The sequence below is a fragment of the Chiloscyllium plagiosum genome, unplaced genomic scaffold, assembly GCF_037043375.1.
Source record: "Chiloscyllium plagiosum isolate Xiang-an unplaced genomic scaffold, Cpla_swu_hap1 HiC_scaffold_19, whole genome shotgun sequence".
Taxonomy (NCBI): domain Eukaryota; kingdom Metazoa; phylum Chordata; class Chondrichthyes; order Orectolobiformes; family Hemiscylliidae; genus Chiloscyllium; species Chiloscyllium plagiosum.
The window spans coordinates 14201856-14218943 of record NW_028270157.1 but is presented as its reverse complement, the minus strand read 5'-3'; the positions used below and the strand labels follow the sequence as shown (position 1 = coordinate 14218943).

Here is a 17088-nt window from a genome sequence, read left to right as displayed (position 1 = left end):
GACAGCATCCTCCACGCAAGAGAATTAGCTTCATACAGTCATAGAGATTTACAGCATGGAAACAGATCCTTTGGTCCATCTCATTCATGCCGACCAGATATCCTGAATCAATTTACGATGTAGAGGTGCCGGTGTTGAACTGGGGTGGAAAGGAGAAGAATGAGATACGAGATATTAGACTAGAAAGGATCGAGGTTAGTAAGGAAGAGATGCTATCAATTGTAGAAGGAGTGAAAGTAGACAAGTCCCCTGGGCCGGATGGGACCTATTCGAGGATTCTCTGGGATGCTAGGGAGGAGATACCAGAGCCTTTGGCTTTGATCTTTAAGTCTTCATTGTCTACAGGTTTGGTACCAGAGGACTGGAGGATTGCAAACGTTGTGCCCTTGTTCATGAAGGGCAGTAGAGATGACCCAGGTAATTATAGACCAGTGAGCCTTACTTCTGTTGTAGGAAAGGTTTTGGAAAGGATTATAAGAGATAAGATTTATAATCCATCTAGCAAGCAACAATTTGATTTCAGATAGTCAACATGGTTTCATCAAGGGCAGGTCGTGTCTCACAAACCTCATTGAGATTTTTGAGAAGGTGACTAAGCATGTAGATGAGGGTAGGGCAGTTGATGTGGTATACATGGACTTCAGTAAAGCCTTTGATAAGGTGCCACATGGTAGGCTGATGGAGAAAATGCAGAGGCATGGGATTGAGGGTGATTTAGCAGTTTGGATTAGAAACTGACTTTCTGAAAGAAGGCAGCGAGTAGTGGTTGATGGAAAATATTGAGTTCTGGCTGCCCCATTACAGGAAGCATTGGAAAAGGTGCAGAGGAGATTTACCAGGATGTTGCCTGGTCTGGAGAGACGGTCTTATGAGGAAAGGCTAAGAGACTTGGGTCTGTTCTCATTGGTAAGAAGAAGGCTAAGAGGGGATTTGATAGAGACATACAATTAGATAGGGTCGACAGTGAAAGTCTTTTTCTTAGGATGGTGACATCAGCTTGTGATAGATTTAACACAGATGTCAGAGGCAGGTTCTTTTCTCACAGAGTGCCCTGCCTGCCATATTAGGAAGATTTAAACAATCCTTAGATAAGCACATGGATGATGTTGGGATAGTGTAGGGGGATGAGCTGAGAATAGTTCACAGGTTGGCGCAATATTGAGGGCCGAAGGGCCTGTTCTGCGCTGTATTGCTCTATGTTTTATGTTCTATAACAGGTAGCAGGTTTGAAACAGAGATGAAGAGAAATTACTTCTCTCAAAGGGTCATGAATTGATAGGGGCACAGTGGCTCAGTGGTTAGCACTGCTGCCTCACAGCGCCAGGAACCCAGTTTCAATTCCAGCCTTGGGCAACTGTCTGGGTGGAGTTTGCACATTCTCCCCATGCCTGCGTGGGTTTCCTTCGGGTGTCCAGTCCCCCCCACACACACACAGTCCAAAGATATGCAGATTAGGTAAATTGGTCAAGCTAAATTGCCCTTAGTGTCCAGGTTAGCTGATTTAGCCCTGGGAAATGCAGAGTTACAGCGGTAGGGTGAGATGCTCTTCAGAGAGTTGGTGTGGACTTGTTGGGCCGAATGGCCTGTCTCCACACTGTAGGGATTCTATGAATCTGAGGAATTCACTACCCCAGAGTGCAGTGGAGGCTAGAACACAGAATAAATGTAAGGAGGCAGTACACAAGCTTTTAATTAGTCATGGGTTGAAGGGTCATGAAGAGTGGGCAGGAAAGTAGTACGGAGGCCAAACGGAACCCAGCCATGATGGTATTAAACAGCAGAGCAGGCTCAACAGCTACATCTCAGTCCCTCTTGAAAACATCCAACAGTTTTGTCCTCAATCGCTTTCTGCAGCAGAGACGTTAATGCTCTTCCATTCATTAAATTATTTTGGAAAATAAAGAGGAACGTGCAAAGGATAAAAACAACTTCAGCAAAAAATAAGTTGGATTCTATACTGTGCATCACTTCAACAAAAGCCAGAACTATAACCAACAGGTAAACCTGAGAAGAGCACATTCTGTTTTGAACATGTTATTTAAACATTGTCTCCTTCACTTTCCGATTGCTCAGTGATTGGTTATTCCATCATTAGCCTGTCAGTAGCTGACTGAAGCAAAGTCCAATGTATTGCATTATTAATTCCCAGCTGAAAACTAATGCCTAACCAAAGACAAAATAAGGCTTCTCTGTCCTTGAACAGAGTTTGCTGATGAATCTAACCAAAAAGATGTTGCGATCTTCAAGTCGACTCCAACTTTGGCATGCACTGTGTGTGTGTGTGTGTGTGAGAGACAGAATATGTGTGAGAAAGTGTGTGAGAGTGTGTGTGAGAGAGTGTGAGACAGAGCATGTATGAGAGAGTGTGTGTGTGTGTGAGAGAGTGTGTATGTGTGAGAGTGTGAGAGAGTGTGTGTGTGAGAGAGAGAGAGTGTGAGTGAGTGTGTGTGTGTGTGTGTGTGTGTGTGTGTGTGTGTGTTGATGGGTCAGAGCTGAAAATATTTCACTTGTTAAACATCAGAGGTCACTGTTGGAAAGTAACAGTGTAAGGAATTTCCAACCATCCAAACCAGAACAAAGATTAAAATCAAGAAGTGCTGTTAAAGCCAAATACATAAATAACTGGTCACATTTTAACTGTGAATGATAGAAGACCAATTTTCATGCATTTCCAGCCCAGTTTAATTGCACAATGGATACACTTTGCCATGTAACTGTGGGATACCTTCAGTGTTCACTGGAGGGAGCTCCCACATTTGCATTTTGCAACCATTCTGCGTGGGAGCAGCAGTTCAATGCTGTCAGTGTTTTAAGTATTTTGCTGAAAGGTTTCAACAATGCCTGCTTTCTGCCGTCACCCCACCACCACATTCCGGTAACGCATGTTTTTATCATCTCCCCACACTTTCTAAACTTGTTATACACAGTGTTCCACTCGTGACACCTCCTTTAACAGCCCGAGGTCCATATGGTACATGAAAGATCTTCAAAAGAAGTCTGGGTGCTGGTGATCTGAAACAAACACAGAAATTGCTGGAGAAACTCAGCAGGTCTAGCAGCATCTGTGGAGAGAAAGCAGAGTTAATCTTGCGAGTTAATTCTGCTTTCCTCCCACAGATGCTGCCAGACCCGCTGGGTTTCTGTTTTCGTTCAAGACTTCCAGCAGTGTGTAAGGATTTTTATTTTTGGTAAATCTAGAGTTTAGCGCAGCCTTCTGCCTTCCTCCTCTGAACCCCTTCCCCTGTCAACTCCTCAGTGGGGATGAACCTAGCTCTTTTGAATTTACTGGGAGAAAGTGAGGACTGCAGATGTTGGAGATCAGAGTCCTACCTTTCCATCTTCCTTCCCACCTAGCCACTCCACCCTCCTTTCTGACTTATCACCATCACCCCCCATGTCATCTACCTATTGCATTCCAGCTACCTTCTCCCCAGCCCCACCCCCCTCCCATTTATCTCTAAGCCCCCCCCCATAGGCCACCAGCCCCATTCCTGATGAAGAGCTAATGATCAAAATGTCGACTCTCCTGCTCCTCGGCTGTGCTTTTCCAGCACCACACCTTTTGACTCTTTCTTTTACACAAAGCCACCAACGACTTACCACACCACCAACGAACAAACACTGCCCACCAGGGGCAAAGCAGGGAGCAAAATCAAAACGGGGGAAATAATGCACAGCAGCGCCCGTGGTGACCAGCTCTCTCTCTCTCGAAAGGTTTGAGGATGGTGTGGACACTGTGTGCTTCCTCTCCCAGGACACCCATGCACTGACGTAGCAGCAGAAGACAGACAGGCAGTCAGGAGTTACTATCACCTCCACAGCCCACTGCCTGATTGCTAGTTACTACAGCCAAGCCCAGGAGTAGCCCTCTGTCATGCCTAAGTATCCAAGCCCAGGAGTAGCCCTCTGTCTTGCCTGAGTATCCAATCCCAGGAGTAGCCCTCTGTCTTGCCTGGGTTACCAAGCCCAGGAGTAGCCCTCTGTCGTGCCTGAGTATCCAAGCCCTGGAGTAGCCCTCTGTCCTGCCTGAGTATCCAAGCCCAGGAGTAGCCCTCTGTCGTGCCTGAGTATCCAAGCCCAGAAGTAGCCCTCTGTCGTGCCTGAGTATCCAAGCCCAGAAGTAGCCCTCTGTCCTGCCTGGTTATCCAAGCTCAGGAGTAGCCCTCTGTCGTGCCTGAGTATCCAAGCTCTGGAGTAGCCCTCTGTCCTGCCTGGCTATCCAAGCCCAGGAGTAGCCCTCTGTCTTGCCTGAGTATCCAAGCCCAGAAGTAGCCCTCTGTCCTGCCTGAGTATCCAAGCCTAGGAGTAGCCCTCTGTCCTGCCTGAGTATCAAAGCCCAGAAGTAGCCCTCAGTCCTGCCTGGGTATCCAATCCCAGGAGTAGCCCTCTGTCTTGCCTGAGTATCCAATCCCAGGAGTAGCCCTCTGTCCTGCCTGGGTATCCAAGCCCAGGAATAGCCCTCTGTCCTGCCTGAGTATCCAATCCCAGGAGAAGCCCTCCGTCCTGCCTGGGTATCCAATCCCAGGAGTAGCCCTCTGTCCTGCCTGAGTATCCAATCCCAGGAGAAGCCCTCTTTCCTGCCTGAGTATCCAATCCCAGGAGAAGCCCTCCGTCCTGCCTGGGTATTCAAGCCCAGGAGTAGCCCGCTGTCTTGCCTGTGTTTCCATGCTGAGGAGCGTGGAGTTGGGATGCCAGCAAAACAGAACCCCAAACTGACGATGCAACTACCCACAACCAACGTACTCGACGGTGCCACAAAACAGACAGTTGGCCTGAGGAGGCTGTAATCCACCTTCAATAAAATCTATCTTCTTCAAGAAAGTTACATGCACCTCTCTCCATCCCAGGTCCCCGATGGACGAGTCCTTTTCTATTTATTATCTGGTTTCCTCCCACATTCCAAAGATGGCAGGTTTGATGAATTGGCCGTGTTAAATTGCCCATAGTGTGCAGGGGTGTGTAGGTTACGTGCATGAGTCAAGGGTAAATGTACAGTAATAAGGTTGGGTTTCACTTCAGAGGGTCGGTGTGGACTTGTTGGGCCGAAGGGCCTGTTTCCACAGTGTAAGTAATCTATATCTGTACCTTAAACCACCACCCGCTCACTGGATCAAGACGCACTGCGGACAGTCTGACAAAAGGGAGAGGGTAAGAAGAGACTGAGGGAACTGAGCTAAAATGGAGTTGAAGGGAAGACATAATGCAATCCAGCCCTCAATGGTGCCGACCTCTCATGAAAGGCTCGGAGGGTTTCTTCTTTTCGATTACTACTTTCTTTTCCTCACCACCAAATCAACCATACTTTTTTTTTTCATTTATTAACAGCCACCAGTAAATCCCCTGTGTTTCCCAATTGATTCTTTTACATGCAAAGCCCATTAAGGTCAATGCAGACCGCCAAAGGTGAGGGAGAGAGGGAGGGCAAGGAGGTGGGCTGGGGAGAGGGCTAACTCAAAACTGAGCTGGACAGAAGGCAGGCTCTTCAGTACAGAGTCCAATGGGGCATTAACTGCTCTCAGTCAAATCTGGAGAAGTTCAGGTTGACCCTACATTTCTAACACTCATACTTCCCATCTCCAAATCCCAAATATGCAATTCCGGTCACAACTCCCTCCCATCCTACAATCCCAATCCAGATGCTTCCATCACCTTGTCTCACTGGAGTTTGGGCAGTGATCTGACTAAAACCAATAACATTCTCAGGGAATTTGACAGGGTAGGTGCAGCAAAGGTTAAATCTCGTTATTTCAGAATTGGAGAGTTTAATTTTTGCCTTTGTGCTTCTATCTTTCTGTCTCCCATTATTTACTCATGTGATGTAATCATTGCTAATGAACCCCAGTTATCTTGGAACTGAGTGCCTTGCAGTTTGGAGTTAAGTGCATTGCTGTTGGTTTGGAGTCACATGTAAGCCAGACCAGGTAAGAAAGGCAGATTTCCTTTCCTTAAGGACACTAATAAACAAGATGAGCTTTCATGACAATTGAGGATATCAATTAAATTTAAATTCCATTTTGTCATGGTATGATTTGAACCCATGTACGTCAAAGAGTGTGGTGCTGGAAAAGCACAGCCGGCCAGGCAGCATCCGAGGAGCAGGAGCTCTCCATCAGGAAGGGCTTATGCCCGAAACATCGACTCTCCTGCTCCTCGGATGCTGCATGGTCTGCTGTGCTTTCCCAGCACCACACTCTTCAATTCTGATCTGCAGCATCTGCAGCCCTCACTTTCTCCTAGTTGATTGAACCCATGTAGCCCAAGTAGTAACCTCTGTGACTCTGATCAAAATCTAATTTCTTGCAGCTCTTGCTTTGTACTTCCTGATTTAGACTCTTGAGTGTCTCAGTGTGGATCCCTCACACAGGGTACCCTTCGTTGTTCAGTATTTCCCAGGAGCTGAAAAACTACGCCATGTTCTTCGTGACCTGCAACACATTATCAATGAGGATGAACACCTCACCAAGACCTTCCCCACACCCCCACTACTTGCCTTTAAACAACCGCCAAACCTCAAACAGATCATTGTTCGTAGCAAACTGCCCGGCCCTCAGGACAACTCCATACAGCCCTGTCACGGTGGACGCTGCAAGACGTGTCAGATTGTGGACATAGATACCACTATTACGCGTGGGAACACCTCCCACCTTGTACATGGCAGGTACTCATGTGACTCAGCCAACGTTGTCTATCTTATACGTTGCAGGCAAGGATGTCTGGAGGCATGGTACATTGGGGAAACCGAGCAAAGGCTACGACAACGAATGAATGGGCACCGCACAACAATCAACAGACAGGAGGGTTCCCTCCCAGTTAGGGAACACTTCAGTGGTCCAGGACATTCAGCCTTGGACCTTCGGGTGACCATCCTCCAAGGTGGACTTCGGGACAGGCAGCAGAGAAAGGTGGCCGAGCAGAGGCTGATAGCTAAGTTCGGTATCCATAGGGAGGGCCTCAACTGGGACCTTGGGTTCATGTCACATTACAGGTAATCACCATTGCACTACACACACACACACACACAGATATTCCTACACACACACACTCTCACATACATGCGGACACAGGTACACACAGACACCCACACACACACTTATAGACACACACACTCCCACACTCACACATGCACCCCCTCACAGACTTAAGACACTCTGCTCTCACGACACTCTGCTCTCACTACACACACACACACACACACACACACACACACACACACACACACACACACACACACACACACACACACACACACACACACACACACACACACACACACACACACACCCAGACAGACACACACACACACAGACAGACAAAGACCCACGTGCACACATATATTTTGTGGGGTGAATTTGTACTTGCAGTTACATTGTACTTTGCTCAAAAACTGCATACATTCATGTAGAACTCTGAGCTCAAAAACTGCATGAATTGATGTAAAACTCTGTCACCTCACTTTTTAGATTAGAATCAATATAAACATCAGGTCATAGACAGAACACAGGGGGCCAACACCTTCAACATATTGTCTAGCTATCACCATTGTTAACATCGAACCCGAGAATGCAACTTTTTTAAAAAAAGGTTTTGTGATTTACACATGAAAGAAGTGAAACTATCACTGTATTCTAACAGATGAAAGGTTTAACAGACAATCAATTTTTCAATGTATAATTTCAGTTACATCACACTGTAAATTTTTGCTATAAATTCTGTGTTACGATTGAGCCCTCCACTATCACCTGATGAAGGAGCGTCGCTCCGAAAGCTAGTGTGCTTCCAATTAAACCTGTTGGACTATAACCTGGTGTTGTGTGATTTTTAACAGAGTTAAAAGTCATGATTGCCTGTCTGCTCCCATATGCCACAGATGGCCACTAGATGACGCCATATTGGATCAGAGACCAGAGGAGCTTTCTGCTCAACAGCCATGAAACCTTCCAAGCAGCTGATGATGTATTGAATGGGGCAGCGAGACTTCACTGCTGACCTCAAAATCTGGACCGATTTAAAAAGGAAAAATAGGTAAACATGACCCAGTTCCATTTTTTTTTCAACTGGGGATGTGGATTTGTCCTCAGTCATTGTGAAACGAGAAGACCAGCTTTGAGAAGAGGTACCGAGAGCAGGGCATTGTCTACCAACAGGGAGATGTTCAACACTTAGGTAACTGGGCTGCTGATGGAGTGTCAGGCATCCACATAGAATCACTACAGTGTGAAAACAGGCCCTTCAGCCTGACAAGTCCACACTGACCCTCTGAAGAGTAACTCACCCAGAACCATTCCCCTACTCTACATTTACCCCCTGACTAATGCACCTAACCTACACATCCCTGAACACTGTGGGCAGTTTAGCATGGCCAATTCACCCTAACCTGCACATCTTTGGATTGTGGGAGGAAACCCTCGCAGACACGGGGAGAATGTGCAAACTCCACACAGACATTCACCCGAGGCTGGAATTGAATCCAGATCCCTGGTGCTGTAATGCAGCAGTGCTAACCATTGAGCCACCCTGCCACCCCATCTACAGGTGTCTGGGCCTTAATGCTGTGACATTCCTTCAGTAAATCTCTCCTTCCCATTTTCGGGTGCTCCATAAAACCTACCTCTTTAAACAAGCTCTTGCTCACCTCTCCAACTCCACTTTTCATTGATTATATTCTGACAAAGCACCTCGGGACGTTTCACTTCAGTGTGTCTCGGGCCCTATATAAATGCAAGTTGTTGTTGCACTCAGCTACTAATTCCATCTGAGTGCAAAACATTAGATTAGGTTCCCTACAATGTGGAAACAGGCCCTTTGGTCCAACCAGCCCTCTGAAGAGTAACCCACCCAGATCCATTTCCCCCTGACTAATGCACCTAACACTATGGACAATTTAGCATGGCCAATTCACCTCACCTGCACACCTTTGGACTGTGGGAGGAAACCAACGCAGACACAGGGCAGAATGTGCAAACCCACACAGATAGTCACCCGAGGCTGGAATCGAACCTGGGACCCTGGTGCTGTGAGGCAGCAGTGCTAACCACTGAGCCACCGTGCCACCCTTTGCTTGCTCTCTCCATAGATGCTACCTGACCTGCTGTGATCTCCAGCATTTTCTGATTTCAGTACAGATTCCAGCATTTGCTCCACTAAAGAGTAACGGCCATGTTATAGCTGGACCACGTTAATAAGAAAACTCCTGTTTTCTCCAACTCTAACTCGCAAAATGAAGATTTAAATCATTCTTTTGGGAGTCACAACATCTCAGTGGCATCAATGAACTTGCAATACATTGTATTGACCCACATTATCATGGACTTCCACTGTGTTTGCCAATATTTGTAGCAAATAGACCAGGTAAGAATCAAGATCACATTAAAATTAGGTTTTCACTCACCAGAGTCATTTTTAACTTGTCTGTTGCATTTGAGTTATAGGATTCAATCTTCTGTCGGATCTCTTCTTTTGTAAGCACTTTCTGTGGCTCCCTTTCCTTTTCCACATCCTGTGACAATAAGAAAAGGTTTTAAACAATGGCTTCAAGGGCAGACAGAGCAGACAATTCCAGCTGAACACTCAGGAAAGGTCACGTTTTGGTCACCCACCTCAGGGTGAGCTAAGGCCACACTCCCTGGACTCCCTCATGTTGCAGAGTCAAACAGTGTGTTGCTGGAAAAGTGCAGCTGGTCAAGCAGCATCCGAGGAGCAGGAGAGTCGATGTTGCGAGCGTGAGCCCTTCACCCCTCACGTTCCAGGTGAGGTAGGAGAAGGCAGATTCCCCTCCCTGAGAGGCTTTAGTGAAAACAGCAGGTTTTTATAACAATCCAGCAGCTTCCTTGCTAGGTTGGGGATATTGAGCCAGAGATGGTCACATAGTGGTAATGTCTGAGGCACCGTGACACTCAAGTTAACCTCACTACCCACCCCCTGTCGTATCTCTGTAATGCAAGAGCAGGACTACAGTCATTTTACCTTTAATTGAAAATGGTGTCCGATTTTCAACATTAGTTATTTGCCATATGTTTTAAATTCTGGTTAATTTTAAATATTGGGGTGATTTCATTTGTTTTTCTTTAACCTCCTCTACATTATCCCATTATACGGTCCTCAGAGAGGGACAGCATGGGGATAAATACTGAGTAAAGCTTCCTCTACACTTTCCCCATCAAAAGAGTAAAGCCTCCTCTATACTGTCCCCAACAATCACTCCGAGGATAGGCACAGCACAGGGTTAGATACAGAATAAAGCTCCCTCTAAACTGTCCTCATCAAACACTCTCAGGAACAGGATTAGATACAGAATAAAGTTCCCTCCACATTGTCTCCATTAAACACTCCCAGGATAGGGACAGCACAGGGTTAGATACAGAATAAAGCTCCCTCTAAACTGTCCTCATCAAATGATGCCTGGAATGGGATTAGATACAGAATAAATTTTCCTCTACATTATTCCCATCAAACACAGCCAGGAGAGGGACAGCAAGGGATTAGACACAGAATAAAGCTCCCCCTACACTGTCCCCATCAAACACCCTCAGGACATGGACAGCACAGGGTTAAAAATACAGAGTAAAACTGCCTCTGTACAGTTCCCTCCCCCCCCCAAAACAGTAATGCTCCCTCAACACTGTCCCCATCATACACTCCTAGGAGAGGGACAGCAGGGGATTCTATACAGAGTAAAAACTGCCTCTACACTGTCCCCATCAAATACACTCAGGACATGGACAGCATGGGGTTAGATACAGAGTAAAACCCACTCTAGAAGTTATGGTGACCATCGTCCTACCAGACCACAAGTTCACTCTCCCACTGGAGGGAGAGACGGCTGGTGGTGGTTTAACCTGAGGGTCACCATGCCTCAGACGAGGGGGAGAGATTGGGGAGAGTCGTTCATGGTAACCTCCGCTGGGCAGGAACTGAACCCAGTCAAGAGTGCGGTGCTGGAAAAGCACAGCAGGTCAGGCAGCGTCTGAGGAGCATGAGAATCAACGTTCCGGGCATAAGCCCTTCATAGGAACTGAACTCTCACTGTTGGGTTTACTCTAACCAGCAAACCAGCTTAGCTAACCAACATAACCCCAGCGTGATTTCTTACTGTATATTTCAGTTCAGCTTTCTGCCTGTGGTAATCATTGAGATGGCAAACATTTTTAGAAGTAGCCTGAAGTAACATTATTGAGATCGCATTTTAGCTCCTACACAAATACTAACTCGAGTCACGTCTGGACGATCAGTAACATGCCTTCTCTTTGAAAGGAGTCCAGTGTTACATTGCAGCTGGCTGGCTGTGCTTCTGATTAAGTGCTAAGTCGGGTACATGTGAGATGAGAGTCAGGCACACGTGAGTTTATATCATTGCCAGTCGTTAAAGAGGGCTGGTTAAAGATAGATACAACAGGGCAATGGATACTCCCAGTAATAGATACGATTCTGACTTTCCGTGCATCAGAGACAAATAGGTTAATGGCTGACTTACTGGGAGATGAGCATGACCGACATGCCCTTTCCCCTCCAATCCTGACAATGGCTCTTTTCACCAGCTCCCAGACTTGTTCTTCCCTTGCACAAAATTCCAGACGATCATTCAATAAACTGCTGCCCCTTGCAGCCATCATTGGTGTACTGGCTCAGAACCAGCAAATGTTTGCAGCACATGGAATGGCTGTGGTGGGAGGACAAAGGCACAAGGCAGACTGCTGAGCCTTCAAATGAGAATTCACTTTTGTAATTTTATTCCTTTAATGGGCCGAGGTACGTTCGCTTCTCCTGCTGCTAAACGTGACCTCGATCTGAAAGGGACAACTTTGAGTACCAAGAGAGCGGTTGGGAATCAGAAATAAAATAAGCAAATATAACGCAGGTATTTGCATGAAACGTTCCATGAAAGTCTGGTGAGACTTGTGGTGTATCAGGATTAGACAGGACATTCGGGGTGGGGGATGGGATGGGGGTGGAGGAGATAGATTCCCAGCAACTCGTGCCATCAACTAAGCTACGTTTCAACAGACGCTCAATTCGGTTACCAATGTTAACACAGCTGGGTGAGGGACATGATTAGGGTGAACAGTCAAGGTCTTTTCCCCAGGGTAACAGAGTCCAAACTAGAGGGCAGAGCTTTCAGGTGAGGAGGGGAGGGGAGGGGAAGATTTAAAAGGGACCCGAGGGTCAACGTTTTCCACACAGAGAGTGGTGCGTGTATGGAAGAGAGGAGGGGGTGGTGGAGGCTGCTGCCATTATAATATTTAAAAGGCATCTGGATAGGTACACAAATAGGAAAGGTTTACATAGAACATTACAGCACAGTACAGGCCCTTCAGCCCTCGATGTTGTGCCGACCTGTCATACCAATCTGAAGCCCATCCCACCTACACTATTCCATGTACGTCCATATGCTTGTCCAATGACGACTTAAATGCACTTAAACTTGGCTAATCTACTACCATTGCAAACAAAGCATTCCATACCCTTACTACTCTCTGAGTAAAGAAACTACCTCTGACATCTGTCTTATACCTATTTCCCTCACTTTAAACTTGTGTCCCCTCGTGTTTGCCATCCCCATACTTGGAAAAAGGCTCTCCCTGTCCACCCTATCTAACCTTCTGATTATCTTATATGTCTCTATTAAGTCACCTCTCAACCTTCTTCTCTCTAACGAGAACAGCAAGTCCCTCAGCCTTTCCTCGTAAGACCTTCCCTCCATACCAGGCAACATCCCAGTAAATCTCCTCTGCACCCTTTCCAAAGCTTCCACATCCTTCTTATAATGCAGTGACCAGAACTGTACACAATACTCCAAGTGTGGCCGTACCAGAGCTTTGTACAGCTGCAGCATAACCTCCTGGTTCCAGAACTCAATCCCTCTATTAATAAAGGCCAAAACACTGTCTGCCTTCTTACAACCCTGTCAATCTGGGTGGCAACTTTCAGGGATCTGTGTACATGGATACCGAGATCTCTCTGCTCATCTGCACTCCCAAGAATCTTACCATTAGCCCAGTACTTTGCATTCCCATTACTCCGTCCAAAGTGTATCACCTCACACTTGTCCACAATAAACTCCATTTGCCACCTCTCAGCCCAGCTCTGCAGCTTACCTATGTCTCTCTGCAACCTACATCCTTCATCACTATCCACAACTCCACCGACCTTAGTGTCGTCCGCAAATTTACTAACCCACCCTTCTAAGCCCTCATCCAGGTCATTTATAAAAATGATGAACAGCAGTGGACCCAAGATGACCCTTGCGGTACGCCGCTAGTAACTGGACACCAAGATGAACATGTTCCATCAACTACAACTCTCTGTTTTCTTTCAGCAAGCCAAATACTGATCCAAACTGCAATGTCTCCCACAATCCCATTCCTCCGCATTTTGTATAAAATAGCCTACTGTGGGGAACCTTATCGAACGCCTTGCTGAAATCCATATATACCACATCAACCAGTTTACTCTCATCGACCTGTTTGGTCACTTTGTCAAAAAACTCAATAAGATTCGTAAGGCACGACCTACCCTTCACAAAACCGTGCTGACTGTCCCTGATCAGATTATTCTTTTCCAGATGGTTATAAATCCCATCTCTTATAACCTTTTCCAAGACTCTACCAACAACTGAAGTGAGACTCACTGGTCTGTAATTACCAGGGTTGTCTCTACTACCCTTTTTGAACAAGGGAACCAAATTTGCTTTCCTCCAGTCCTCAGGCACTATTCCTGTAGACAATGATGATTTGAAGATCAATGCCAAAGGCTCGGCAATCTCTTCCCTTGCTTCCCAGAGGATCCTAGGATAGATCCCATCCAGCCCAGGGGACTTGTCTATGTTCGCACTCTGCAGTATTTCTAATACCGCTTCCTTGTGAACCTCAATCTCTTCTAGTCTAGATGCAAGTATCTCTGTATCTTCCTCGCCAACATTTTCATTTTCTATAGTGAACACTGTTGAAAAATATTTATTTAGTGCTTCCCCTATCTCCTCTGACTCGACACACAACTTTTCACTATTATCCTTGATTGGCCCTAATTTAACTCTCGTCATTCTTTTATTCCTGACTTACCTATGGAAAGTCTTAGGGTTAACCCTGATCCTATCCGCCAACAACTTCTCATGTCTCCTCCTGGCTCTTCTGAGCTCTCTTTTTAGGTCTTTCCTGACTTCCTTCTAACCCTCAAGCGCCCTAACTGAGTTTTCACGTTTTGTCCTAACATAAGCCTTCTTTTTCTTCTTGACCAAGGATTCCACTTCCTTAGTAAACCATGGCTCACGCGTTCTATATGTTCTTCCCTGCCTGACAGGTACATACTTACCTAGGACACACAGGAGCATTTCCTTGAATAAGCTCCACATTTTTAATATGCTCATCCCCTGCAGTTTCCTTCCTCATTCTACGCTTCCTAAATCTTTCCTAATTGCATCGTAATTTCCCTTCCCCCAGCTGTAACTCTTGCTCGGTGGAGTACACCTATCCCTTTCCATCACTAAAGTAAACCTGAGAGAATTGTGATCGCTGTCTCCAAAGTGCTCACCTACTTCCAAATCTAACACCTGGCCAGGCTCGTTACCCAGTAGTAAATTTAAAGTGGCTTCGCCCCTTGTAGGCCTGTCTGCATACTGTGTCAGGAAGCCCTCCTGCACACACTGGACAAAAACTGACCCATCTATAGTACTCGTACTGTAGTGATCCCAGTCAATATTTGGATAGTTGAAGTCCTCCATGACAACTACCCTGCCTCTCTCACTCCTATCGAGAATCATCTTTGCTAGCCTTTCCTCTACATCTCTGGGACTATTCGGAAGCCTATAGGAAACTCCCAGCATGGTGACTTCTCCTTTCCTGTTTCTAACCTCAGCCCATACTACCTCAGTTAACGAGTCCCCAAACATCCTTTCTACAACTGTAATATTGTCCCTGATCAACAATGCCACACCTCCCCCTCTTTTACCATCTTCTCTGTTCTTACTGAAACATCTGAATCCTGGAACCTGCAATAGCCATTCCTGTCCCTGCTCTATCCATGTCTCCATAATGGCCACAACATTGAAGTCCCAGGTACCAACCCACGGTGCCAGCTCACCCACTTTATTTCGGATGCTCCTCGTATTGAAGTACACACACTTCAAACCAGGTTCTCGCTTGCCAGTGTCAGATACTTGATTTTGGAACTCCCTACTCTCATCCTCTTCTGTACCTGTCCTACAATTTTGGTTCCCATCCCCCTGCTGTATTAGTTTAAATCCACCTTAATAGCTTTAGCGAATTTCCCACCCAGGATATTGGTACCCCTCTGGTTTAGATGAAGACCATCCTGCTTGTAGAGGTCCCACCTACTCCAGAAAGAGCTCCAATTATCCAAAAACCCAAAACCCTCCCTCCTGCACCATCCCTGTAGCCACGTATTCAACTCCTTTCTCTCCCTATTCCTCACCTCACTAGCATGTGGCACGGGCAGGAAACCAGAGAAAACAACTCTGTTTGTCCTAGCTCTAAGCTTCCATCCTAGCTCCCTGAATTTCTGCCTCAAGTCCCCATCTCTCTTCTGACCTATGTCGTTGGTGCCAATGTGGACCACGACTTGGGGCTGCTCTCCCTCCCCCGAAGGATCCCAAAAACACAATCAGAGACATCACGGACCCTGGCACCCAGGAGGCAACACACCAACCGTGTTTAGGGGGATATGGGCCAAACTCTGGCAAATGGGGCCAAATTAATTTAGGATACCTGGCCAGCATAGATGAGTTAGACTGAAGGGTTTGTTTCCGTGCTGTATATCTCTATGACTCTGTGACTGGCATAAATTACACTACAAGCTTAGACTGATGTAAGGAGTTAGACTGGACTGGCTCAATGGTTAGTGCTGCTGTCTCACACAACCAGGGATCCGGGTTTAATTCCAGCCTTGGGTGACTGTCTGTGTAGAGTTTGCACATTCTGTCTGTGTCCTTATCAGTTTCCTCCCACAATCCAAAGAGGTGGTGGTGAATTGGCCATGGGCTGAAAGCCCCATGTGGAATTATGGGTATAGAGTGGTGATGTCCAGATGGAATGCAGCTCGGAGGGCTGGTGAAAACCTGAGGAGCCAAATGGTCTCTATCTGCACTATAGGGATATCATTTCCTAATCCATTCCTACCAATTGGTTAATTTAGCCGTGGTGGTTTTAAGTGGTGCTCCCCTTTGGAGTGTTGAGATTGGACAGCACTGGAATCTTTAAGCTCTCACACTGATGAAGGCCCCTCATGGTGTCTGGGTAAGGAAGCTAGACCCACGATGAATGAGCCTTTACAACGCTATCACTCTGGGCATCTTCAAAGCCCTGAGATTATCCCACTGTTGCCAGTTCCCCCCGATGCTGACTGGTGACTTGGCAAGCCACCCAGCTCCCATTCCCATCCCATGTCCAAACTATCAATTGGAGGCAGGGCGAGTACCATCTGTACATACTTCAGGAAGGATGCTTGTGGCAGGGTGGTAGTGTCCCTACCTTCTAGGCTAGAAGGTTTGGGTTCGAGGCCTACCTGCTCCAAACATACATAAACATCTCAGCACTAAACAAAAAAATCCAAACTTTCAATTTATCATCAAGCTCCTTTCTTGTCCGGGGAAGTCTGACAGTACATTGTTCTTACATTTCATACAGCCACTGTCAGACACTAACCCTCAGTAACATCCAGAAATCAACCGAGCCTGTCTCTTCACTGTGGCAAAGTCAAAATACCAGCTTTATCTGGTTTTCTATCTCTTCAAGATCTCCCGATATCACCCAAAACCTGGAGACATTCTTCGATAATAACTAACAATATGTAGCAGGTACAGTGCAAGTGAGGCCACAGTTCAGAGTTACTTAGGAAAATAAAACTCACTCCAACCCGCAATTTAATCCAATGTTTCGGGTGAAGTCAGAGGGGATTAAATTACTGCTTTAAACACACTGCCAGATGGCCCATCATTCTTGGCATCAGACAGCATTGCTTCACTGCTCTATACATTTTTTTTATATTTGACACAGTTGCTGTGGAACTTGTTCGGAAAGGAATGATATAGCTCAAGGGATAATGTCATCATTAATGACATGCAACAGAAGGTGCATGGTC

The 17088-nt window shown here is 46.4% G+C and overlaps 1 protein-coding gene across 3 annotated transcripts in view; it reads right to left on the bottom strand.

The window, feature by feature from the left end:
- The window catches only part of rassf3 (Ras association domain family member 3), a 212528-nt gene that overhangs the window by 14271 nt on the left and 181169 nt on the right, over positions 1 to 17088 (bottom strand). For all 3 annotated transcript variants that reach the window (XM_087997032.1, XM_087997033.1, XM_043709950.2), the window contains one exon: positions 9389 to 9496. In XM_087997032.1, coding sequence (XP_087853158.1) covers positions 9389 to 9496 — 108 coding nt within the window. The remainder of the gene's footprint in view (positions 1 to 9388; positions 9497 to 17088) is intronic.